Genomic DNA, 26,969 nt, shown 5'->3' on the forward strand with positions numbered 1-26,969 from the left:
TGGTCTTAAGTAGGGCTGTGTATTGACAAGTATCTGATGAAACAGTACATATCAAGGTACATGGGCAACGATACGATATACGGCGATACTGTAGTAACAAGGATATATTTGTAGTATTGTCAAGTACTTGACTCTGGTGTTGTGTGTTTACAGACCACATGACTGTTGATGAAGTAGTAACTGCTTTCATTTGTTTTCAAACCAAAACATGTCCAAACCTCAGCTTTAAAAGCTGCTGGAGTCGACGGTATCCTCTCGTCCTCAGTCATCGCCGGGATATGGCGAGATTTCAATGTTTATTTGGCTCCTGAGGACAGAATGGCCAGCAGGAAGTTTATTTGCAACAGAAAATGATGAAAAAGCTTTGAATAATTGTATGTTAATTGTAAAAAATATTTTTTAATAATGATTGAATTATTGTATTTTACACACATGATCATATCATACATACTATAAAACATTCATAAAACAATGTTTGTATCCAAATTTAAGACAAAAAGCTTCAGAGGATAAAAAGAGAAACTGAGAAAAAGCAATACTGGGATCTATATACCATTTCACTAGAAAATGTAAGGGCTGTCAGGCATGTTTTATTATGTTGTATTATTGTCTTATCATAATCAGAAATTTTACTTACATGTTTCCTCTCTAATATATACAGTAAATCAAGTTTGGATAAACGTGGCCAAGAGTCCTTCTTTAGTCTTTAAATATTTACTAGCACAGCAGCAGAAAACATTCTCTAGGAGAACAAAATGTTTGGGTTTCGTGCTTTGAAATGTTCAGACGCACTGATAGCTTTGACTGAATGACTCTTATTAATATCAACTGTCAATTATCTATGTTATAGTACGGGCTGAATGGAAGGTTGACAATCACTTAAAAAAAGCACAGTGACCTGATCTGTGGTACATTTTCTTGCACACACACACACCCCCACACGCACACACACACACACACACACACACACCCCCACACACACACGCACACGCACACCCACACACACTCACACACACACACACACACACACACACACACACACACACACACACACTGTTGTGTAGACTCAGCTTACTGGAAAAGCCTAATCACCGGTCGTCATAGTGATGAACTTGCTCACTGTTCACACAGCCGCTCTCCATTGTTTCCTGTTTCATTTAATGTCCACTCACATCTCCTGGAATTTGAGGCATCCATTGTAACTTTGTAACCCTCCCTCCCCCTCTCTAAGTTCATCCAATTATATAAACTGATTGACAACAAAAATAACAACATATTTTCCTTTGAACAGAATTCCCTTGTTGCCTTCTCAAGACCAAATGTTGTCATTTGTTCTAAATTTTATATAAAGATTTTATATATATGTATATATATATATATATATATATATATAATTTATCTTCATCACCGGTTTACAGACAAATTTCACTATATTTGAGGCAAAATCCATAAATAAATTTTATAACATCGAACGTTTAATGTATTTATGGGAATTATATGACATTTATAGAATAAATTAAAAAATAAAATTAATGAATAAATTGTTTAAAAAGAGATTTATATTTAAATATTTACCAGGAAATTGAACACATATTATTTATTTTAAAAGACATTTAACACTTTTTAAATACTTGTGGATCGCATGGAAAATAAAGAACACAAAGAACACCCAGTGTTTCTATCCAGATCAGCGCCACAGTTTGCCCCGTGATGAAAAAACAATGAACGCTACAAACAAGTCAAATCCCACGTTTATAATTTGGACTTTTATCTACATTTTAAAGTTTGAATGTTGTGACTAAGTCAAAGTATACCAGAGATATCAACCTTTGAAAAAGAAAGATTCATTTTTTCCCACCACCACCATTTATTGTGAGTGGGAAATGAGGATTGCTATGAAACTACCATGCTATGATATGATGTCACAGAAAGAGAAAATTTCTGAATTAATTTTAGAATCCCAGTCCTGTTATAGAAAGGCGCTTCAGAAATAACCATTACTTACTTACTTACTTACTCACTCTGTCTGCTGACCTCCTCCACTCTGCTGCACGAACATTTTGCCATACACAATCATTGAAAAACCTGCAAAATCACTCACCGGCAAAACATAGCTTTAAAATAAAAAGACCCACAGGGGTACAAGACTCTTTATTAATATATATTTTGATGAATTTTACAGTATTTTAAGTGGAAAATGTGTTTAATGCCAAGTTGAATGCGCTGAGTAATATTTTATAATAAAAAAAAGTGCGAACTACATTGTGCAAGCGCTGATAAAGTATATCATTCCTTTTGTTTCCTCTCCCTCTATGCTGTCATACTTGAGCTTTTGAATTCTGCACACTGGCTGCTTATCTTCTCCATGCGCTGACCGAGGCGATACATGCCATATATGGAAGCGAGAATAAGGAACAGGCCTGTCGCCACAACGTGGATGTGACAAAACAGGAGGAAGCCAGCCAGGGTTGAGTCGGAGGGCAGGAACCACACGTACGTCCACCCGTTGTAGCGGTTGTGGTGAACGAATTCATTTCCCTCCTCCAACACCATCTTGGTGGAGAACACCGACGATGAGCTGCCGTGGTTCGGTTGAGTCGCAGTTGTCACGTCGCAATACTCGAAGTCATCGCTCAGAGAGGCGAGAGGACTGAGGGCGGTACGATCAGGACTACGACACAGAGCGGCTTCTCTGTCAGGAACCAGACCCTGGTGGTCTTTGACCCATCGGGCGATACCTCTGATGCCGCAGTCGCAGTTCCACGGGTTGGCGCCGAGATGAACGTCGGTCAAGTTCTTATTGGACGAGAAGGTGTTTCCAGAGAGGGTTTGCAAAGAGTTGTTTTTCAAATCGATCGTCTGAATCTTCGCCAGACTTTGAAAGATGTTTTCGGGGAGGCTTCCCAGAGCGTTGGATTGGAGCAGCAGGGTTTGAAGGGAGTGGAGTCTGGAGAAGAGGTCCGGGTGTAGGCTGGACAGTTGGTTCTCTCTGAGGGACAGCTTGTGTAGCTTAGGGAGGCAGCAAAACAGATCCGGGGGCAGCTCTCTCAGCTCGCCGTTGATGTGTAGATTAAGGGCCTGAAGACCGGACATGTTGGCGAACAGGTTCCCGGGAACGGTGACGAGGTTGGTGTTGAACAGGTACAGCTCTTCCAGCTCTGGCATGAATCCCATCAGCTGCTCCGGCAAAGACAGCAACGGGTTGTTGTAGAGGGTCAACAGGATGAGCTTCGACATGTTGTAGAAAGTCTTCTCGGGGACATACTGGAGTCTGTTGGAGGATAGCGTGAGGTTCCTCAAGTTTTCAAGTGGCCAGAATACCTGCGGAGGAAGACTCTCGATTTGATTGGCGTGGAGTTGGAGGACTTGTAGGTTCACAAGTCCATCGAATAACTCGGCGTCAAGAGCTTCGAGGTCGTTGTGGTTGAGCACGAGTCGCTCTAGTTTGGTCAGATCGTGAAAGGTGGTTGGTGGCAGGATTCTGATGAAGTTTCTTCCTAGATTCAAATAGAAGAGATTCTTGACGTCGCTGAAAACTCTTAGAGGTATCATTTTGAGCTTGTTGAACCTCAGGTCTAACTCCTGCAGCCCTACGAGCCCGGAGAAAACCCCCGGAGTTAGGATCTCCAGTTGGTTCCTGTCTAAATACAGCTGCTCCAGAATGTTAAGCGGACTGAAAACTTCGGCAGGGAGAGCGGAGAGATCGTTGTACGACAGCTTGATGGATCTGAGGTGCGGAATGACATGGAAAGCCAGAGGATGGATCCGGTTGAGGTGGCTTTTGATCAGGCTGAAACGTGTCGTCAGCTCCATGTTCTCCAGGCTGCGTTCGTTGATGACCTTCATGTCGGTGTCACTGAGCACCAGCGAGTACGTGTGCACCGGTAGAGTCTTCGGTACGTCACTGATTTGAACCCCGGAACACAGAACCTGACCGCTTTCACACCTGCAGTCGGTCGGGCACAGCAGGCTGAGCCCTGGCAGTGAAAGACAAATGAAAATGATCCAAACGTTGCCTAAAATCAAACAAAAGTGATCAGTCAGAAAAACAACATTGAAACATATATACCAACACAAACATGAAATGATATATTTCAAGATGAAAAAATTTTTCTAAAAAAGATATCACACACACATGTCATTGTTTTTATTTAGTGAATTGACACATGCAAATTGGTCACAATACAAATAAAACAATGTGCATAAGTAAACATTTTGACAAAAAAAAAAGATAAAAGTCCAAACTCACCTCTGGAAGTTGCGACATCCATTTTTCCTCTTTGTCTGTTCCTGGACTTTCAAGAACATACCATATATTTGCGAGAATATTCCCGCCCATAAATCCTCTTTTATATCTTATCTTAGAGAACAGGAAACTAGCAAACTTCCTGTGGACTTATCTTGACACTCACAGGGGCGAATAAAAACACAACGATTTTAAAATCGGCCTGACATGTCTGTGATATGCAAATATAATGACACTTTTGAATTTTTTATATATTTATTTATAGGTATAGAAGAGAGAAAAATAGTTTGTTAACAGTACAATCTTGGTATACAAGTATAGCATTTCTGGACAGTGAAATATCTCACTTCTAATTAAATGTTTCCCTTTGATAAAACAAATGATGTGTCTCATGTCAACCGGCTCCTCTCTTTTAACTAGGAATTCATTATTTTACAGAAACAGAATTTGTTTAGGCATTAAAGCAAACATTAATAAATATATAAACTTATATAAATAATGGAATATCACATCAGATCAGTAAGACATCAGCAGACAAATGAATGAATGTTTATGTTTTTTGTATCAGACAAGGGAAAGTTGGTAATGTGGTTTGTGTTGTGTGTTGTGAAAATGTGCCTATAAATAGAGATAAGAAATATAGTGATACATATCCAAGAAACATAAGAAAAAAAATAAAATGGATTTAAATATGTTTATTTTAAAGACATTATATATTCACTTTACAATCCACCTTTGAGCTTTTAATGGAAATATGAAAAAAACATCTTGTCATTGAAGGGGAAATAGATCTCTTCCTGGGAAGACCGCAAAAGTGAGGTCTGCAAAAAAGGCCAAATACGCAACAGCCATTTCCTCAGTTGGAATATTTTCCTCAAGAATGTGTTTAAGATCAACAAATGAGTTTTTTTTAGTGATTCACGCTTCAACACTTTATTTTGTCTCAACTTTATCTGAACAGGTGGTTTCTCTGAGATCATTTCTTTCCCTTATTTCCATCAGAAAAAACAACGTTTCACATTGTTTAAAACCATTGTCTTCTAGCTTAAATAATAGGATGGAAACAAAGTAAATAACTTGTGATGATCGAGTGAACACTGAGGAGATTGAACATGTAAAAAAGAAACAGCCACAATTAGAGATTGCCATTATATTTTATTCGTTTTGTAAACTAAAAAAAACAATATTTTCGTTTCATCCGTCGGTGATGTGCTCTATTGTGCCACAAGAGGGCGACAGAAACGCAAACAATGTCATAATAGCTCGACAGTAATCAGGTACTTCAAGTGAACTATGACAATAGAAAGATGAAATATTTACAGCCTCAGAAGTAACAGGGAAAATGGAGAAAAAAAAATCGCACTGATGATTAGGAGTCTGCAGTGTATTGCTGGGTTAAGTACAGTGTTATTACAATACTGGTGTTGTCATTCTTAAGGCGATGTTGGGCTTTGCAGCAAGATTTCACAGTGGCTGTTCTCCCGTTGAATCTTCCTCACACACAGTACTTCCAAAAACAAGCTGTGAATGACATTTAATTGTTCATTTTTAAATTATAGGCAAACGTTTCCAGATGAAAATGAATATTTTTAAACTCACGTTCACCCCTCTTTCGAGACATGGCTTTGCCTTGCACCAGAGTAGCCGTGATCTCTCTCTCCAGTTCCAAGTTTTCTCTCAGGGCCTCCAGCTGCAAGATAATGTATATATTAATAAGAATATTTATATATATTTATTTTTAATTAATAGGTAAATGTAGTTTGTACCTGGTCAAGTTCAGATAATTTATTTGTCAACTCAATTCCTAAAAAGACAAGAAGAAGAAGATAAATCAGTGATATTGGGATTATTTTTTTAATTATTATTTACATAAATAAATATAAATAAATCAACCAAAAACTTCTCTATCACATAATTATAATTAAAATAATTCGATTTTGCGATTTTTAATTTTCCAACAACAATACACACATTTTGAAATGCTTGAAAGCAAAAGCAAATTTCAGTTTCAACAATAAATGTGTCCAAAGGTTGCTCGGATCTCTCACCTAAAGCCTCATTCCTTTCAACAGGAACCAAACCTTTGTGCAGCAGCAGTGATAGAATTTTACTCTGGACCTCTGCGTCGTCTTTGGGGATATATAGACGGTTACCTGCACATGGGACAAGAACACAGAAATATGAAGGAAGAATTTCCTAAATAATGGTAGTTATTGAGATTCTAAAAACACAGGTCGACTCACCCGAAGTCAAAATGGTCCTTCCATCCACGTTGATCACTCCCTGCAGAAGCATAAAGCTCATGATCCCCATGCAGCAGTTTACGATTGAAACTTTGTCCATGATACTCGGAGTTTGTTTCCTCAACAGCTTTTGCTATTCCTTCCTCTCAACGAATCCACTGCCTCCGGTTCCATCTCCTCAATATATTTATCCTCTCAGGACCAGGGAGGAGGGGCCGGTCATCCTCGTAAATCAAAATCTGGTCATGGCATCTTCCGTCAATCGTACACCTTTTCAGTGGGATCTTGGGAGTGAAATACGGTGACGTGACGTTGCAGGCGAGGCCAGTAACCCTACATCACTTTGACACAGCTAAATCAAACAGAAGGGAAGCCATCCATCAGCCGCTGGCGGGCGACAGACGAGTGTAGTGTTTTTGGCACTTGCCAGTTTATTTTTCTTTTATATTAATTGGTTCTTTAAATAGCCGCATGTGAGGGACTGGGCTGTAAATCCAGTCGGTCCTAAGTGAGTCACAGCAAGAAGTGAGATCATACACAGCATTTTTTTTCATTCGATTCACATGGAAGTAGCATGCATTAGAGCACCTTGGATACACTGCATATAACTGGTCGATGATCGGAGTCAAAGACGACATATATAGTAGTATAAGTGAAGACAAAAATGTTAATGTAATTATTGCAAATGTGCATCAGCCTTTTTGTGTTTCTGAAGAATATTTAACATTTTTAATGAACATATTTTTAATGTTGTTTGTTTATTTCTTTGTGTTTTTTCTTTTACTTACAATAAAACAAAATAGAAATATTGAAACATGAATAAAACCATATGGTTGAAGTGGAAATAGATAAATTGTTGGGTATGTCTGTTTCCTAAAATACTTTATCAATCTATAACGTTTTGTTTATATAATAACATCCTGCTTCAGTTTTTTTTAAATAGTTTTGGTGCTACATCAGCGCAGTTGTGAAATGTATACACCGACGCTTTATAACTGTTTCTATGTCTTCATGAATATCCCTGAATTTATATTTACTTCATTTTCACATGTATTTTCAAATCATGGCACGGATTTCATGTAGTATATTACTGTCGAGAAAAAGTCAGTTTTTAAACTCTCCACAGTAATTTGATCCGTATTAAAACAAAAGAAAAGAAAAGGTGAGTTAATGTGGGATCAGAGCATCGTAATGCAGGGTTAATAAATGAGTTGTGTCTGTTTGAAGAAACACTAGGGGGCGCAGTGAAATTTGTATTTAATCATATCGGATGAATCAATTATTCATCTCTCTATTCTGTGGAGCTGGAGTCTGTCCACGCTACTTTGGGTAAATGACAATGTATTTTGGGAAAAAAAGACCTTCACAAAGTACATAAACACAACCAAAAATATTCTTGTATAAAACCGCATTTCCAGGTAGGCAGATGAAGAGGTTGAAGTGGGCGTGGCTACAGCTTTCCGCTCGGAAAATGGAATAAAAACGTATTAAAAGTCATACAGAATAACTTTTTATCATATAAGGTAAGGTAAGGTAGAATTGTATTCATCCCTCAGGGGGTCTCCTTCGGTAAATTGTTTTTTTTTCCAATTACCACAGCAAATACAGCAATTTAAAAACACAACAAAATCACAAAAAATAAATCAAAATAAAATAAGAACAAGAACAAAGAGAAATAAAAAGAAATATCGTAGCTTTATAAGTTCGTCTAAACGTCAAATTTAAAAAGAGTAACTTCAAGCTCAAACAGTGTTTGTTAATTTTATATTCAAAACAATAATTGTCATTTTAAGTTTTATTTGCCAAATATCAAACGAAAAAAAACAAGAGTATGCTATATCATTCTTACCCAGCAGAATTAAATGGGCTTTTTTTTTTTTTTAAGTTCGTATAAAATATACACTGTTTTTAAAAAAAACTGCAAATTGTTACAGTTGTGCGTTAATAAAGTTTTTTATTTAAAGTTTACAGAAAGGATTGCAGCACTTGCCTCGTTTTACGGCTGAGCAGTGGCATATGGATTTAATGATGATTCAATATAGTTGGTTTAATGAAATGTGTCTTAGGAGGAAACTTTAGTGACGTTTTGGTCCACAATGAGTCTCGCATTTTTAATGACTAATTTTTACTTTTTTATTAACAATTAAAGATTACAAGAAACAGGTATCTAACGTGAGTAACACCGGAAGTATCAATATTCTGTTAAAAATATCTTTGAACTTAGGAAAATAGATACAAACGACGATTTTAGTGTACAGTTCCTTACTTTAACCCTTTTCGTGACTAATAAAAACACATTACACGTCTTCCAAATCACTAAAACAAGTCTTATTGTGAAAGTTTTCCACCGGAAGTCGAGCACCAGGCTTTCGCGTATTATTGTTGACGTCGCCGCGGGGAGGGAGATGCTGGCGGAGCCGCGACACAGGAGACGTCAGGCGGAGACTTTTTAGCCACCGAAACTAATCACAGTCCAGCACCTGAACGATCGATCGGCTTTCATGAGTCCCGGCGATCGATCGGCCTGCTGAAAAAAAAAAAAAACCTTCGGTCGGGGGAAGAGCGGAAGTGTAACTCACGGCCACGACTCGATACTGGTGACAACATGGCTGAGAGTCACGTTAGCATCGACAAGGAGAAGCTACCTGGCGTGAAAGAGGGTAACGTCCTTACGTGTGTGTGTTTTATAGTGTGGTGCTAACAGTCGTAGCACAGGTGTGTGTGTGTAGGTGTTAGCACAGGTGAGCAGTTGACTCACTCCTTGTTCAAATACCTGTAGTTTAAGCTAGCTTGATTTTTCAAAACAGCTTTTTAGCCTTTGGCTGTTTTCTGCTGACTTGCATTTAAACATGTTTTGTTTTTTAAGTAGTGATAAGACACTGATTTAATAGTCTTTTTTTTAAATGAATTCAACCCCAGAGATGTTTATTTATTTGAAACAGCTCAACATCAGCCATCATATGAAGTCCATGTTCTCCTCCAAAGTGATGCTGGTGCTGATGGAAGCAGCTGCTTGAACAGGGTGTTTGTTATTCTGGTCAGACGTGCATCTCTTAGAAGAGAGACTGAAGACTTATCCTCGTGGTCAAGTCAAATTCAACACCTATATTACTCACACATATCAATGCTTTTTACAATCCAACAATAATAAATCTATGTGAAACAATGCGTTTCTCTGAATTGGCTTTACTAGAGATGTTTTTATTTGATTTACTAGTAGGTTAAGATAATAGGTTGAGTCTTTCAAAACATGTTGATAAATGGTTATTTGGTTAATGTTTTTCAGGATTGATGGTCTTGTTCTAACCATGTGCTCTGTAGGTCACGTATAGTCATAGACATCGTCCAGAATATCTTCCCAGAATGAGTGAATTTTACAGTTAAACAAACAATTTGTCAGGTGATTGATAAACATATTCTTTATAGAGTGTTGTAGAGGAATACATCCATTAGTAAGTGAAGAGCAGGCAGAAAAATAACTACTTATTCAGACATCAACACAACATTTTTGCCATTCTCCTTTTTAGGTTTATTTATTTATTGTTTATACAGTTAAAGGCTCCTTTGTCACACTTTATTTTGATGATGTTTTCTTTCAACCTTGTGAATAATAATTTATTATCAAAACCAAGAATAATATCACATTGTTTATCTGATATTGTTGGATTGTTTATTATATTAGGGGAGTGGACTGCCTGTGATAACTGTTAACAGACAAAACAATCTCAAGGCAACAGATACTGGCTTTGTTTTCCAAACTGGTTGTAGCCTTGAAACCCCTCATTCAACTGCTGTAGGTTACAGTACGAGGGTTTCTGTTGGCTAGTTTTGCACTCAAAGTCGTCGTGCCCTGTTCACGGAGCAGAGTGTAGTGCAAGCTGCCACTAATAATCTCAACATTGACATTCACGCGGTGTGAATCTCAAGTTTTACAGTTAAGAAGATTAAGCATATGGTAGCACAAGTACAGAGTAAATAAAATCTCTCTGCTGGAGTCTGTAGGGGGTTAGAGGGCCCAGCCTCGTAGCATCTGCCATTATATCATGGCTTACTATTTGAAATTAGGGAATGTTGTTCTTTACTATATTTTGATTTATTCATTCATTTTACACATCAATTAATCCTGAATTCTAATTCAACAAACAATGTGTTTTAGCTGGATTTAGGTATGATGATCATATAAGAGATTCACTTTATATTTGTTGAATGAAAACGGATTAAAAGCCCGTTTTATTTTTCAAAATTGTTTAAAAAAACATGGCAATACATGTATGATATTGTTTTGTTACAGTGTCAATAAAGATTATGGTCTCCTATGTTCAGGGTTTGTGATATTTTAATAACAAATTTCTAAATTGCAAATGTGGATCATCAAGACTTGAGGCAGAATTAAAGAAGTGAAATAAAACTAGTTATTATTAGTGATTCTCAAGTGGTTTAAAAGGAAAGACTGATAAATTAAGATAAGCCTTGTTCCTCATTCACTTTTTCACTTCATGTTTTGGGGACAGGTGGCCAAACACTATACATTCACTCGTTTTGCAGAAAAATGTCTTTAACTATGACTCCAAGGGTTTTTTGGGGGAAAATTTGTTTTTTGTTTTTTTTGTCAACATTCCATTTTATGTCCCTTTATTCTCAATTAAGCTACATGAAGATTGTTTTAAACCATTTTTTTAATGAACATCAACCATAATGTTTAGTTATATATATATTTTTTTATGAGCACAATGTTCTAACCTGCTTTATTTTTCTGTTTTCTTTAGTTTGTCGTGACTTTGCTGTGCTGGAGGACCACTCTCTGGCTTACAACCTACAGGAACAAGAAAGTAAGAATCAGTTATCGATGTTGTTTGTTGAACAATATATACGGATTTCTTCGGAAATCCATTTAATCTAGTTTATCAAATTAAAGTTGTTATTTTTGCCAGTTAATGAGAAATACAACAGTGGTATGTTACTGTCTTTGTGTTGCTGTGGTCAGGATGTGGTTTGTGTAATGCTGCTGTTCATTCTTGTAAGATATCAATCTTGAACTATCAGTGACCCATTTTAAGAGACTCTTCAGCGGAGAGGAACTGAATCTGAATTTGAACTGGTTCTTCATAATTGTGACGCTCTGGAGTGTCTTGGCTAATGGCCCTAACTAAATAAATGAGAATATAAAAAGTAACGTGGCCAGATCTGGAAATATGAGTCGTGGAATTCTCTAAATGAGCCTTCTACAACCTGGAGGCCATTTTTTAGAACGTAGGATTATATAACGTGGCCCTCTTAATGATGACTGCCGCCCAAGCAAACTATTTCAAATATTACATTTTTGTTTTTATTAACTTTTATGCGTAAACTTAAAGTGATAGTTCACCCAAAAGTAAAATTTCACTCATTTTCGACTCGCCCTCATGACGATTTAGGGTTAGTATTGTTTTCAGACTAATCTGTTCCTTTTTATAGACAAAGTTATATGTATTATATGTTCATTTTAATGTAGATAATGTAGCTCAGTTGTCTTTGTCTAAAAAGACCCTTAAAAACATCCATATAACTCCAAACTGCTCGCCTGTAACGTCCATCTTGTATTGAAGCCTCGACATGAGGAATTGTTCCAAAAAAACTTAAAACAAATCTATATTTTCAGATTGTTTGTAGCGGAATGAGAAATTTGTATTTTGGGGAGACTTGCCCTTTAAGATGGAAGAAATCTTACATATGAATTCATTCAGATTATGTGATTTTTACATTTACTTATACTCAGTTACACAAAACTAATCAAAGAATTCTAGAGATTCAAAAGATTAAAAAGGCCTTTTCAAAAGGTTGAGTCTTTGATGTTTTTCTTTAGCCCACGTTGTCCTACCATCGTCAACTCTGTTAATGTTTGACCTTTTTTTTTTTTGTCTCTTTCAAACACACACACATTCACCAGCATCTAGTTCTGAGTTGCTCTGCTACATTCCAGTGTCGAGACACGAGCGGCGCAGGTTGCTAAAGGGCAAACATCTGAACTTGAGCTTCAACTGATTTATTCCTCAACAATGGTAGATCTGAGAATGGATTTATTTGACCGCCTGCATCAGCAGCACTGTGTGTTGGTCATGCAGGCCACGTAACAACATGTGTGGCAGTAGCACTTCCCAGACAACATCTGATTGGTGCGTTTGTCAGCACTTCATACTTTAGAGTGCTCTGCAGCTGCAGCACTACAAGTCATTATAATCAGCTTATACTGCTTTTAAAAAAGGGATCGGTTTCTTTTTACGTTGCCGAGAATAGGACTGGAGTAATTATTTGCGTAAACATCACGACACACTTATCTTGTGAAATGGAACAACCTCGAATATCATTCAATGGTCTTATGTTCTGGCAACTGTTCAGCCTCCTGTTGTTTTCGACAAATCAAGAAGTGTGTGAACGAGAGAGAGGCAAGATGGCTTGTATTGATAAAGCTAGTACTATAAAGCTGCTTTCATTTCCGCAATAAAGTAAAAGAAAACTGAGAAGATTTTATAACTAGTAGAATAAAAAGGTTCTTATAGCCTTTACTCTGATGCAACATTGCACTGGAAGCATTTGGAGAAAAGGTTAGTAACAAAACTACGGTCCATCATGAATGATGACAGTCATCCTCTGAACACTGTCATCTGCTAACAGAGAAGCAGATGGAGCATGAATGCTCCTCTCATGATGCAACACTAATAGACTCAGGGACTCATTCATTCCTTGTGCTATTTGAGTGTTTAATTCTGAATTTGGGGGCAGGAGTGGAGTGAAAAGATGATTCTATTCTATGTTAATCTTTTTATCTTTTTCTTTGTTATTTTTCTTTAATCTATCTTCTTTAGCTTTAGATTTAGATTGTGTCATCTTGCACTTTCTTTTTATTGCCATTGTTCTTGTTCTAGTTCTATGAATCTATAATCTGTGTTGCTGTGTGCTATAAAACATTTCCCAAGGAGACCTCCAGAGGGATCAATAAAGTTTATCTAATCTAATCTAGTAAACGTTTGAATTATCGACTTAAACTGAAACTGATATCAGAATGTTTATTACATATTTATCCTATTTAAAGTGTGCCTGTGCCTCGTATGAAACCAATCATCGTCAAGTTTAAAAAGACAAGCATGTCATTTTTTTTAAAACCCTTCTATAACTAAAATGTTTTTCTTAATCGAAACTTTAAATATATGTCACGATAAAAGCAACAGCCTAAAAACCACTGTTGCAGAGTCTCCGCCCTCATGGTGGAATTACTCAGGAATCCTTGGACAGCAGTTTCAACGTATGTCCTCCAGACGGTGCAGATTAGGTTTTAGCTGTAATTAATGATCTTTGTAGCCTTGTGTTTCCACGAAGAGGCTTCAGCGAAGCATGATCAAGATGCATCCCTCACTGAGGGGTCACTAAGATGAATGACTGCAGAGACATTTTAATCGAATTTACAGGCATCAACTTATTTAAGTTAAATGGAAAAATGAAAAACAAAATGACATGTCCAAACGTACAAAGATATAAATAACTATATAATACATTTTACATTTGGTGGTTGTGTATGGTCTTTATATTTATTTATATTTTTGTTTTTACTGAACCCCAACTCAAGACAGCTTTTCTGTCACATAAGTCCATTCACCATATGTCCTCAGCAGTAGGTCGTAGCAAGTTGCTTGTTGCCTTTTTTCCAGCCCTCCGTAAAATAATGATAATGTTGCTATCAGCTCAACAGATCCTTTAAGTTTCCAAGTTATTGTACAGATCCAGTAAAGGTTTCACAGACAATAGAACGAATGCAATTTCAAAAGGGATGGATTTTAGGAAAACTCAAGAAGTTGTTTGTATGATTTGAAATTGACTTTTCACATTTTTTCCTCAAGAGTGCTGTTTTTTGAGAGTTATAAATTAATTTCTTTGATTTTTTTTAATTATTTTTTTCCAAAAATTCTCTCTCGATATCCGTAATTGTGTCGTCTGCCGAGTTTGACACATTTTGTTTAACATCTCAACTTTTTTGATCTCCGTATCTCAGTAGAATACAGAGATTGCTTGAGGAATAGTATTCTTGAATGATTGTGTTGTTAATTTGATGATGGGGTGACTTATTTGTTTTCATTTTGTGATCATTATAATGTTGTTTTTTTTTAGATATCTATAGTATATAATTCCTTGTTGCCTATTTCAAATCTGTTTTTATTATCATGAGTTCATGTTCCCCTGCTTTTGTTATTATATGCCCTTATTTTTTTAGAAACCCTATTGTTCGAATTTAGATCTAATTTAAGTCTTCAACAAATGCAATAAATTTCACTTTTTATCTATTTTTATTTTTGTTATTACAAATGAACATATTTTAATTGCGAAGAATGTTTTAGTCGGCGAGCTGACGCACATTTTCTAATGTAAATATTTAAATGAAAAGAGAGTTTTGTACAAACCGACACTAATGATATAATAGAGTCCAACATCTATTTAAGACACACTTAAATCAACACATTGGTTGATCTTTAACATGTAAGTAGGATGTCAGGATGAAGTGAATAGGAAAGGTATATAATAAAATTAAAATGAGACTCTACTTTGGAATACAAATGCTTTTGGAGTGAGCTGTATAGTCGCACCATCCACCTCACCTCAGTTCCCCCTTTTTTCCGCCTGAACAACTTCAAGGATGTTTATGTTGACTCTGTGACGTCACAATGTGCTATTTTGGTCCATTTCCTCCCCGTGAGGATGGATCCATCATCTTTAGAGCCCTGGTCAACGGGTGAATGAAGCTCTTTCGACTTGAGTTGTGACATTGCTTATGCCGTTTCCCGAAAGATTTGCGACGATTTGATCAGCGGCGGCGAATAGAAGATCAATGTTAAGAGTTTGCTCCTTCGCGTCCCAGAAGGTCTGGCACAGGTAAATTGCCAGATGCAATTTGGTACTTTTCACACGAGCGGATCGATCGCGAGGTGAAATGGAGCCGTGCCGTGAGTGATGTTCACCAAGTGCCGGAGTGCGTCAGCAAACAGGATTTATCATCTGTTATGGTCCATAAGGTGCTGTCACCCAACCTTGGAGCGTCACGCCGGTCGGAAACATTAATTTGTCTGTGCCGAGGGTTTTACCTCGAGTCCATCACCGGCGACCAGAAGTGCTCTGTTCTTAACATTCATCTTGTCCACTCTAGACAGTCCAATCATCACTCGTCCAGCAGGATGAAAATCTCTCTTCGTCTGTGACCGTCATTTTGTTTTTTGTTTTTTTTGATTCAGTCGAGAGCCATTTGGCGTCCAACGTCCACAAGAGTCGTCTGGTGCAGCAGGACCTGCAGGTTGCCAAGAAGCTGCAGGAGGAGGAGGATCAAAGGGCAAAGGTCCAGAATCAGAAGCAGCATGTGGAGATGTAAGTGTTCTTTAAACGTATCTAAACGAACCAGACAAACACTGCAATTGTCACTCATTGAGAACAAACTATTTGCTGAAATCCTTGGATTTCTATCACGTCGTTGACCTCCCTTAACTAACTTTAAATTATTTTTAGGGAAAACACACTTGAGTTATCCTCACAAACATCCAAAATATGTGTATAATATTCATATTTATAGCTCGCTAAAGAAAATATAAGCCGATAAGCGGATCATCCTGAATGTGAAAAACATCGATGTTAGTATTTCCCAACAAATGGTCTTGATGACTAATACACTCATTGAAATGACTCGATCTCCCCAGAGATGCACAGACATCAGTGACCCCAAAAAGAGTGATGTGTCTCCACCTTTACAGAGCGATATGAAGGGGTTAGGTCATCGATACTATTGGAGAAATGTTGAAACTACTTGACAAATTTAAAGGAATGACGTTTGCATGAATCATCAGGGGGCGAGTCAATTTGAATCGGTTCTCCTTTCTTTTAACACAATTGAGTATCGATCTCGTTTTGAGATATTTGTGGTACACCATTGTCTTTCATGTGAAGATGATTTTAGAAAGCATTTATATGTTTCTTTATATAAATATATCGGGTAATTTATCAAGCATACGCTGTTGTCATGTTAGGTGAGTCGACTAGTTATGGTCTGTATTCTCATATTTACTGTTTCAGACTGCTAAAAAAAAATTACAAGTTTTCAAGTTGTTAATCGCTGTTTTGTCCCCACTTCACTTTTCCTCCTGTAAACATGAACCTGCGGACACCTTAGTGAGCGACAAGATGTGGAGATCGCCCACGAGATTCAGGAACAACTGGTCCGACAGGCAGAGCAACAACGGCAGCAGGAGGAGAAGGATGCAGTATGTACAACTCTCGTCACCAAATGACCGAAACCACACTGTTGTTTTTGGTCCTGAATCCGTACAAACAATGCTAAGTATTTACTGAGCTAAAACGTATTTAATAAAATAAACATCACACACTGTTTAATATAATCCTACATCTAGTTTATATGAAATAACATTTAAATGAGTCCACTATGTTTGTAGGCTTTTGCACGCAAGATGCAGGAGAAGGAGATGAAAGAGGAACGGAGGAGACAGAAGCATCTGGACACAAACTATGAGGACGAGTACTTCGAGGACCAAGGAGGTAAGAACCCCGCGGCCCGGGATCATGTTTCTTATCTGTCACCGTTCGTGTAATTGAGGGTGAAAACACGGGGGACAAGATGTGACTCATTTTCTGGATGTTTGAGGTGTTCGGTGTGCACTTGGGGTGCTGGACAGCTCTCAAGATTAATCTCCACTCGAGGCTTGAATTCCATCTGCTTTTGGCAAGAACATCTTTTTTCTTTTGGACCTGAAACAATCTGTCAACTCCTAATAGGATGAAGAGTTAAAAGAAGGAACATTATATACTACATGTTCATCACCTTATATATCTCTGATTTAGCATTATTAGAATATTTTTAAATGATTTTTTTTGTCTGTGAAAGACATTTATTTACTATTTATTTATTTTTGACTAGTCACACCTTTCACATTATTTTTGCATTTAAGCCTTTTTAGCATTTTATTTGGTGCCAAGTAACTGTGTAAATTATTGAAAAACAATTATTTTGTATTAAAGTATATCACAAAAACTTTGATCTTAACTGATTTAATAACAATATTTTAAACGGTAACAACAACAAAATCGATAATGACTAATAAATACATATTCTGATTTGTTAAAACGGAAAAAATGCTCCTTTTTAAACAATTTAAATAACAACCCTATTACATACACTTGGAAATGTTTAGTTTTTTCAATAAAACAACTCAAGCAGTCCTTAAACAGGATGTTTGGCTTCAAACACCGGCACTCTACGGGTTTGTTGCTCCATCCTGATAGGTGGAAATTTAACTAATAATAAGGAAGTTAGTTTAGGCCTCAAGTTGGACGAGTTAAATTCCAGACAGCTCAGTCAGTGTTTTGAGTCTCGCTCTTCCTCTAATCATTTGTTTTTGTTCAAGCCCTTGTCAAAGCCAACTCCCAGTTTCAATAGATTAAGTTGAAGGAAGAACATGATGTTCGCAACTGATCTTTAACCGATGACTGACTTTTAAAATCCGAATCGTTTTTTTCACATGTTTAATTCATTAATAAGCAAAATGTTATTTTGTTAGTTACTAAAGGCAAAATCAGAAGAAAAACTACTATGCTTGAAACTAATTGTGAGTGTTTTCATAGCTGAAGATGGTCTGTTAGAAAAGCTAAATGAAAACAATAGTCTTTTCCTGTTTTTCCCCCGAGAATACCTCATATAGGGGGTCGGTACTGATTGCAATTTATTTATTATCGATCACACAAACCTATTAAATAACGTCAAATAAACACTTTAAAAGAAGTTAACAATTCCAAACGCTGTTAAATAAAAACTAAAATAATCAAGAGCAGACAACGGTGAACTAATCAAATCCATAATGTAAACTACTCCTATCACTGTAACAACAGAATGTTTTTCTTGACAAATTTAGCAAATTCAAATGTTAGAAAGTGTTTTCTGTTTGTTTATTTGTTTTTTTGTTAAGTTAATTAGGTTATACAGTGTTTTGTGTTTAGTTATGCAATGTCCTATGCTCTGTAACACACCATAGAAAACCCGACACCATTGAATGCATCATTTGGGTGAGACAAGCAGCCGAAGTTAAAGTGATAGTTCACCCTTTAAGAGACATTGTGTTTCCTCGAATCTACGTCATCCAAGTTTCATTGGATGGTTTCTTTTAACAGAGTCATAACATAAAGTTCTTTCGATCTATCATCTTCTATGGATATTATTTTTAATTTTTTTTGTGCGTGTTTGTCTTATGGGTCTCGGCCTTTTAAAGTATATATTCTCACTGTGCATTATTTTTGATTGTTCAAGTGCTTAGTGACCCTGGTCTAGAAAGGTACTTTAGAAAGAACTATTACTTACTTACTTATAAGAAAAATAAATGGTGTTTATTTGATCGGCCAATAAGGATGACATAAAAAAAACTCACATCGGCGCCAATAAATGAGTAAATATAACCCTAAATATAAGACATAGTAAATGGAATTCAATTCTCTGTTGTTACCTTTTTCTTTATTTATACAAATTTGTCAGAGTTTTTATTTAATTTCTTCATTTCTTAGCTCATGAATGGATGTTCTCACAGGTGTCATGACTAACATTTATCTACTAACGAAGCATGATCTCATTTCATCCCTGTCTGTTACTTTTCACACCTTCATGCTCATCGACCATCCTCCTCCTCCTCCTCCTCCTCCTCCTCGACCTCCTGTTGTTTATCTCTGGCCCGGTCAGCAGCACGGCGTCCTCTGGACTTGGACCAACCGGCCAATCGAAAAACCACTTCTCCCAGTCGTTACGGTCCGGCGGGCTCACATCGCGATCACTCCCCCGATTATAGCTCAGTGGAGGCGAAGCAAAGCCGGCACCCGAGGCAGGAGCCCGTGGCCCCCCACGGTCGACACCGGCAGCCGGAGTGGGGGGCCGAGGGCGGGCAGAGCAGGCACGCAGATCCGTACCCGGCTCACCCGTCCTCAAGAGGCAAACAAGGGGACAGGTACCATGAGTGGGAAGAAACTGAAAGAGTAGTGAGGCGGAAGGAGAGACCTGCTCGACCTCCTCCACCACAGGGCTCCAGAGAACGGGACCGGGACAGGGACAGGGACCGAGACAGGGACCGAGACAGGGACCGGGACAGGGACCGAGACAGGGACCGAGAAAGGGACCGAGAAAGGGACCGAGACAGGGATCGAGACAGGGATCGAGACAGGGATCGAGACAAAGATCGAGACAAAGATCGAGACAAAGATCGAGACAAAGATCGAGACAGGGACAGGACCCGAGACAGAGACCGGGCGGTGGAGTGGGAACGTCACAAGACGGACCGGGATCACGAAAACAAAAGGCCGGGATCTAAAGTCGAGTGGGAGCGACAGGAGGACAGAGGACGAAGTGCGGACAGACAAAGAGAAGGACACAAGGACAAAGACCAAAGACTGAGAACCAGAAGCAGGGACCGAACCCTGAGCGACGACGTGTCGAGACGGGAAAGGACGTCTTGGGAGCAAGAAGACGACAATTTCGAGAGGAAAGCGAAGAGTCGCCAGCGAGTCGACTCCAACCCCGACGACGTGTTCGAGCAGCGACGCGACCGAGGGCGAGGGGGCCACAAGTATAACTCGGACCCTCGCCAGGGAGAGGATGTCGTAAAGGAACGTGATAGTTCTCAGCCCTCAGCAGAGCCAGGTACCACCCCGCACCGCCTCCCGCCGCCTCTGGGGAGTCTTCGTGTGGTGATTTCAATCTGCTTAACACTGGTGGTGGATTCACTAATCAAGTGGTTTCTCGTCAACAATCTGTGTTTTAAATCATCAGTTTCTGTTCTTCGGGGCCAAATATATCGTGTTTTTTTTGATCAAGTGCTTTAAAGCAAAGTATTTGTTGAAGGGTTTCGTGCAAAACCTCGACATATATTTTCAAAAACTGCTTTTTTCAACTGATTTTGCTGTGATTTTGGTCTTTTCCTAATTTCTAAAATGTTTATCAAAATAAATGTGTGTTGAAAATCTTTTCATAATCTGTTTTGTATTTGCATGTTTGTCATTTTGTCTTAAATTTTTTAAATGTGGAATAAATTGTCCCAAAAATTACAAAATGTATAATTCTCAAATCAATGTCTCTTATTTTAACCTTGTAATGATGTAACTTTTATTTATTTTTCACAGGTCGGATTGTGCACAAACCCAGCGGGGAGGTCGTGGAGGAACATGAGTTCGAGCTGACGGAGGCCACCAGGGGACTGACCAATCTGGACCTGCGTGAGCAGGAACTCAAGGACATGGAGGTGGCCAGGAGGATGCAGGAGGAGGAAGTCAAGGTTAGGACGCGTGTCATCTCACTATAGCTAAACGAGTCTCAATCAGGATTTTGACTTGATTAATTTTGGGGGTTTTTCTAATGTAAATTGACATGACAATTTGTAGAATGATGAATTGATGCTGGAAACCATACATTTATTTAAACTTCTGTATCTAAGTAAATTAATCCAGACAAATGGAACCTAAAATATGGTTAAACAGAATAAATGATCTTGTAAAAAGAGTTGATTTGACTTGTAAAAGTGTAGAAGGAGAGTTAAGCAGGACTGGCAACACAGAAACGGCTTAGAAGCTTCAGATATTTGTTTACGAATTTACAAAATGAATGGATGCTTTTTTTTGCATGATTAGTCACCATAGGCCCAAAATAACTTACTTAAAGGTTACTGTAAAATCTCCAATCTCTCATGACTCACATGTTTTCAAATGTTCTTCCTCTCCAAGATGCAGTAAGTCTCTCATCATGACCATGTTTTGAACTTATTACTTTATAAAGTTCTGGGCGAACGAGAGGTTACGAGAGCAGAGTCCATTATGACGTAATAATGGCTTCACTCCTCCTCCAGCCAGCTGTAATCACGCCCGCTTTGTTTATACAACGAGTCCCTTGGAGGTGGAGACTTAAGGGATTGACGACACATGGTGACCAACCTTGATGTTTGACCAATCATAACAGAGTGGGTGTGGTTAGGGTAAACAAGATTTAATCTCCAGTAAAACAAAGTGCTTTCAGTGGGTGGGGCTTAAGATCATTTTCTAGTGTAAATATTTCAATGAAAAGAGAGTTTTGTGCAAATAGACACTGATGATACAATAGAGTCCAACATCTATTTAAGACGCACTTAAATCAACATATTAATTTAATTTAATAACCTTTGATTTGAATGTGTTTGCAGGCGAACAAGAGTAAAAGTGCTGCTCAAATGGCACAGGATGAGGTTCGTAAAATGTTTTCTTTTCTTTGCACTAATGAGTTAAAAGTGATGATCAGCGATGTGTTTTCACACCAACATGTCAATCCTGGACTGAAGTGTTTTTTCTTGGCTGACAGGAAATCGCTCGCTTGCTGATGGAGCAGGAGAAGAAGGAGTACAGGAAGCACAAGGAGCAGCGTGAGCGGGAGAAAGACAGGGAGCGGGAGAAGGAGAGGGAGCGGGAGAAGGAGAGGATGGCGCTGGAGAGGATGGCGATGGAGAGGAGACGACACGAGGGGGAACACAGGGTAACTTTCTCTCTTTGACGTGAAGAAGTCACGGCAGGATGAGCTCCAGGTTTATCCCCAGTTTTACTTCCAGCCGAACCCCGAGGACGTGGTTCGACCTCGGACCAGAGACGAGTACGAGCGCCAGAGGAACCAGAACAAACCCACCAGGTACCTCGACACACACACCGTCGTGACGGCAAGAGCACGACTCAAACCTGTGCTCCATGTTCCAGGCCTCCTCAGCCGCGCTCGCAGGACTACGAGAACCTCCACGCTGGCTACGGCTACCCGGTCCACCCGGCCCCCCACCGTGCCCCCGCCAGACCCGAGGCTGCATACAAAGGTAGATAAACGGTTGATGATGGACGTGTTGCTGTATCAACACGATGAACCGTAGCTGCAGACGGACCAGATTCTATTTTTTCTTCATTCTTATGTTTAACTTTCACCTCAGTGGACACAATAATTAATCCGTGACATAAGACCAATTATATTGTGTAGAATTATATTCTTCAAAACACTGGCTGCAGATCTGCCTTCTCAGGCCCCTCCACCTGCACTCTCAAGCCCCTAGTTTGCAGACCGCAAAAGTATTTTCCTGACTGATCTGCTCAAAATAAATTTGATTAAATACAAAACAGGAACTAAAACACATTTGTTTCATAACTTAAAGAATGCACTAGAAAAGTCAAAATAATTTATGAAAATGTTTTTATTTATGTCATGTAAGGTTTATTTTTTCAAAGGATTTTTTTTAAATGTGTATTTGCAATAATATATGATCCTATAAATGTACTAATGACTTGTGATGTGATCATGTGATCCTCACATTTGAATCACATTCACACACCAAGGCAAAAATATTTTCTCTTTGTGATGTTATTTCTGAAAAACAGGATAAAAAAGGGAAAATAATGTTGGCAAATTTATTAAAGTAATATTTGTAAAGCGCTTTCCTAGACCAGGGTCACAAAGCTTTTAAAAAATCAATACAATCCCCAATAAAATAGGTGCTTAGTAGGTCAAGACAACATAAGACAAACACATGAGTCTCAGAAAATCAGGGGAAAGCACAAATAAAAATGTGTTAAGATGTTTCTTGAAGGAGTCAGTAGATCATCAAACACAGAAAGATCGTTCCAAAGCTTAGGAGCAACAGTCTGGAAGGATTTCTCTCCTCTGGTCCTGAACCGTGTTCAGAAACCATCAGTAGATTCTGATCCACAGACCTCAGAGCCCGAGCTGGGGTGTAAGGCTGGATCAGATCACTGATGTAAGGTCTGACCATGAATAGATCTGAAAGTAAGAACCAGAATTTTAAAGTTGATCCTGAAAGAAACTGGAAGACAGTGAAGAGTTTTAAGGATCGGAGAAATGTGAGTTCTTCTACTGGAGCAGATCAGAATTCTCGCTGCAGAGTTTTGTATTAACTGCAGGCGAGACAGATCCTTCTTGTTTAGACACGAAAATAAACTGTTGCAAAGAAAAAAAGTGAAAGAAAGAGAAGTGTCTTCCATATAAATACATACTATAGGTAATGTTAAGACATATTATTCAATAATATTTATATTTATTTTCACAGGGAGAAGCACAAAGGTTTTTATCATTTAATTGTAATGGTTGTGACGACGTGATGGAAGCCCAGGTCAGGATACAAACATTTGTCAACACCTTTGAAAACATAGTTTGGTTTCACTCTCCGCTCGGGTCTGACAGAGAGAAGTAATGACTCCAGACGTGGTGGAAGGAAAGTGAAGTGAGGAGGAAAAACAACAACTTTAATCATCAGCGCCTGTTGTTTCCGTGCTCATGATGGATTCTCTCTTCCAGGTGCCTATTACAAGCGGTGACTCAGGCTGCGTCCAGACGAGCTGACCCTCCGTCTCCTCTTCATATTTATCTGTTTTCCACCGATGACGCTGTTTCCACCAAAAACTTTTGGGACAATCTCATGAGTTGGCAATTAAATTGTTTTTTTTTCTGTTTTTTTTCTGTCGCTATTTCTTTTGTCAAAGTTGGCCATTAAGAGAGAGAACTTTTTGACTCGACCATCATGCATCTCAAGGGCTCAGGAGGAGAGAATCTCGCAGTCTTGACTCTGTCATGAGTCTGTTCATTATGGGATGTGCCTGTTCAGTGAAGCACAGCTGGTACAGTGTCTTAAGATTCCGACGTGGCAGCTGCTTCTCCAAAAACCTGTCGCTAGTTCTTCTACTCATAGAGGCGCCTTTTATCAACGCGCTGGTGTGTGTGTTCGTGATCCGGAGATCGGCCACGCGTGTCACAAAAAAAACCCGACTGTTTCTTGAACGGGTTTGGATCAACTGCTTCTACGTGCATGCTTACTGAACCTCAATGTCGTGCGGATGACTTTTAACTGTAGCCAAACGTTTGGTGTTTGAATGATCAATCAAAATCAAAGTGCATGTCCAGTGCTGACCCCCGATTTTGTGCTTGTGCTTCAAAGTGTTTGACAGGAACTATTCTTTTTTGTCTAGTTTTATGTAAATATCCTTTTCTTTTTTGTTTCCACCTCCACATCTCGTTCCCTGGCCTGGTTAAAAACGGTGTTTATATGGGAAAATGTCCAGATTTTATTTTTATATAATATTGGCAACCCTCAGTTTTTTTTGTTTTTTTTTATAATTTATTTAAAAACAGAGCAATTAATTATTTCTGTCCCGTCATTTAAGGTCACGGTCACTTCCTGCTGGGGAAAAAGAAACTTCTGGAAATCATGTTTATGCACAAAAGGGAGATTTATTTTTTATTTTTAAATGGTTTGACTGCTGTATTCTTTTGTTCCTGATGGATTGAGTGGACCAGTAAAAGAGAACTTGTGCCCTCTGACCTCTACTGATTGAAGCTTTCAATGTTATTTAACCTGATCTGTGATCCTGTGACGTGCAGACCTGAGTAAAAATGTATAAATATGTGCCATATATTTGATCGATATCAGGGAGTTGTGACGTCATGGCTCGTTCGTCCATTTCTTCTATGAGGAGAGCGCCACCCTGTGGACATTACCTGTAAAAAAAAAAAGGTCGTTTCATCCTTAATTTTTGTATTGTTTTTCTTATGGTTGTTTTACGTTTTCTACACATCAGCCAGGGCCTGAATGCAATGAACGAGATGTTCATCAACACAACTGTTGAAAACTGCTGTACTTTTTTTTTTTTATTCTTTAAATTTTATTGCATCAGATCGTGTAATAAACTGTATCGAACATGTTGTTTCCGTCGATTTCTTCCATATAAATGCATTAGTAAATTCACAATTTTTTTTTAAACTAATTTGTTTCTTTTTTATATCAGAGGTAACTCAGAAACACGAGGCCTCCAGATTCTGAAAGAAAAACTTGAAATAAAACTCTTCGACAAAGAGTGAAACTTCTCCAAGTGTGAGTACAGATGCAGTATTTTCTTGTCATAAAGCATCATTAACGTTACAAGACAGAAACGCAACCAGAAATCTGTACAAAAAATTGATTGTTTTTTTTATGATATAAGAACCAGTGAGTTCGGGACTGGAGTATTTATAAGGAGAGTCTGTCACATGACCAACAAACTGCTTCACACCCATGTGTGGAATATATAATATTTTAGATCAGCCACATGTTGATGGAGTAGAAATATATTCCCTGATTTAAAGAACATGAACATGAAACATGAAAACAAATGCATGAACTATATAAACAAAAACAAAAGATTAATGGCCTTAGGTTTGGTTAGGTAGAACTTTATTGATCCCTCAGGAGGTCTTGTTTTTTTCCAATTAGAACACAGCAATACAGCAATTATTCATAAAAATAAAATAAGAACAACAGCAAAGGGAAATAAAGAGAAAGAACAAGATGATACAATCCAAGTCCAAAGATAAAGAAAAATAACAAAGATAAAGGATACAACACACACCGAGGTACTAATGAAGCACATGTAGTGTTTTGTTTTTTCTTGTTTTGTTTTTTTTCTCGTATATTTAATAAAATTCAATTTAAATGCACTTGTAAACCATTATTAAATGCACTCAAAGCCATTTCATAACAGTTAGATCAACTATAATAACTAGTATCGATCCACTCGTCTTTTTAATTCATTTTCTTTTAAATAACATAAGGTTTTTTTTTAAGATTTTTAATCATTTTCTTATTGTTTGGTGGGAAACGGACAGTAGACAACAACACTGGTCCATTATTGCTACCGCATGGACTTGTTTTTCATTAACCACAGCAGTGCATTGTGGGTGATATACAGGTCTGGAGTGAAGATCGATCCCACCGATCTTAAGAAGTCCACTTCAGCTGTTCTTGGAAAGGGAACGACCCCTCAACCCATGTTTTATCTCTGGGTCAATATGACCCAAAGGCCCTAAAAACATTTGCTTGTGTTGTGCTAAGGTGAATGACCTCCCTGGCTTCCATAAATACACACATAATGGACCAGGAAGTTACAACAATAATCTGCACAATTAGAGACTTTCTTCTTTTTTTTCCTCTCATATGAAATGATACGTATGGTTTTAAGACATTGTAGTTACCCAGTTCAGACACTGGGGGAGCCATACACCATCTTTTCAATCTTGCCTATTGCTGTTATAATATCACAGCTTCATTAATTCTCTCCTCGACTCCGATTCCACGCAAACTATCAAAACAGTCTTGATAAGTATTCGTTACTTTGAACTCTTCACAAATGTTTTCTGATGTATCAGTCTAACTGTAGTGTTTGACCTGATGTAGAGCTGGTTTAATAGGACTAATCGCCAGTTTGGGGATTTTTTTTTTTTTAATGAAACGGCAGACAAAGTAAAATGTATTATTTATATCAGTCAATGGGACATTTGTGTCGGCTCCGAGGCGCTCAGTCCGTCCGACACCTCTTGATATCCTCAGCCATTCTTCGCACAAAACCTCCTGCAATTTAAATGAAAACCAGTTTTGAGGAAA

At 38.1% G+C, this 26,969-nt stretch overlaps 3 protein-coding genes across 4 annotated transcripts; 1 reads left to right on the forward strand and 2 right to left on the reverse strand.

Moving 5' to 3' along the window:
• Positions 1-2,135: 2,135 nt before the first annotated feature.
• On the reverse strand, positions 2,136-4,347 carry LOC148085423 (uncharacterized). The gene is made up of 2 exons (XM_087783631.1): positions 4,250-4,347; positions 2,136-4,016 (listed from the first exon to the last, which is right to left on the reverse strand). Exons 1-2 carry the CDS (start codon positions 4,269-4,271, stop codon positions 2,311-2,313), a joined length of 1,728 nt encoding a protein of 575 aa, XP_087639757.1. The 5' UTR covers positions 4,272-4,347; the 3' UTR covers positions 2,136-2,310.
• A 1,273-nt stretch (positions 4,348-5,620) lies between these two features.
• On the reverse strand, positions 5,621-6,589 carry uts2d (urotensin 2 domain containing). Its single transcript, XM_087782553.1, has 5 exons — positions 6,490-6,589; positions 6,295-6,399; positions 6,013-6,050; positions 5,846-5,936; positions 5,621-5,767 (listed from the first exon to the last, which is right to left on the reverse strand). Exons 1-5 carry the CDS (start codon positions 6,587-6,589, stop codon positions 5,742-5,744), a joined length of 360 nt encoding a protein of 119 aa, XP_087638679.1. The 3' UTR covers positions 5,621-5,741.
• A 2,293-nt stretch (positions 6,590-8,882) lies between these two features.
• ccdc50a (coiled-coil domain containing 50a) lies at positions 8,883-25,252 on the forward strand. 2 transcript variants are annotated; one of them, XM_087783634.1, is made up of 12 exons: positions 8,883-9,149; positions 11,256-11,318; positions 15,744-15,873; positions 16,670-16,760; positions 16,950-17,052; positions 19,238-20,188; positions 20,668-20,819; positions 21,717-21,758; positions 21,872-22,042; positions 22,116-22,192; positions 22,258-22,367; positions 23,855-25,252. In XM_087783634.1, the coding sequence occupies exons 1-12, from the start codon at positions 9,095-9,097 to the stop codon at positions 23,872-23,874; spliced, it is 1,965 nt and encodes a 654-aa protein (XP_087639760.1). In that variant the 5' UTR covers positions 8,883-9,094; the 3' UTR covers positions 23,875-25,252. The 2 variants fall into 2 exon arrangements, with proteins under 2 accessions (XP_087639760.1, XP_087639761.1); XM_087783635.1 differs by having other exon boundaries at positions 19,241-20,188.
• The last annotated feature ends 1,717 nt before the right edge of the window (positions 25,253-26,969 follow it).

This window comes from Callionymus lyra, chromosome 2, assembly GCF_982586985.1.
Source record: "Callionymus lyra chromosome 2, fCalLyr1.hap1.1, whole genome shotgun sequence".
Taxonomy (NCBI): domain Eukaryota; kingdom Metazoa; phylum Chordata; class Actinopteri; order Syngnathiformes; family Callionymidae; genus Callionymus; species Callionymus lyra.

What these genes read in the sequence shown, in the direction of transcription:
- ccdc50a (XM_087783634.1), top strand. Translation starts at nt 9,095, where the DNA reads ATGGCTGAGAGTCACGTTAGCATCGACAAGGAGAAGCTACCTGGCGTG. An exon ending in CAACCTACAGGAACAAGAAA is followed by an intron (nt 11,319 to 15,743) that starts GTAAGAATCAGT and finishes TTTTTGATTCAG; the next exon opens with TCGAGAGCCATTTGGCGTCC. An exon ending in GACACGAGGGGGAACACAGG is followed by an intron (nt 22,043 to 22,115) that starts GTAACTTTCTCT and finishes TTTTACTTCCAG; the next exon opens with CCGAACCCCGAGGACGTGGT.
- uts2d (XM_087782553.1), bottom strand. Translation starts at nt 6,589, where the DNA reads ATGGACAAAGTTTCAATCGTAAACTGCTGCATGGGGATCATGAGCTTT. An exon ending in TGAAAGGAATGAGGCTTTAG is followed by an intron (nt 6,051 to 6,294) that starts GTGAGAGATCCG and finishes TTGTCTTTTTAG; the next exon opens with GAATTGAGTTGACAAATAAA. An exon ending in AATTATCTGAACTTGACCAG is followed by an intron (nt 5,937 to 6,012) that starts GTACAAACTACA and finishes ATTATCTTGCAG; the next exon opens with CTGGAGGCCCTGAGAGAAAA.
- LOC148085423 (XM_087783631.1), bottom strand. Translation starts at nt 4,271, where the DNA reads ATGGATGTCGCAACTTCCAGAG. An exon ending in GGATGTCGCAACTTCCAGAG is followed by an intron (nt 4,017 to 4,249) that starts GTGAGTTTGGAC and finishes GTTTGATTTTAG; the next exon opens with GCAACGTTTGGATCATTTTC.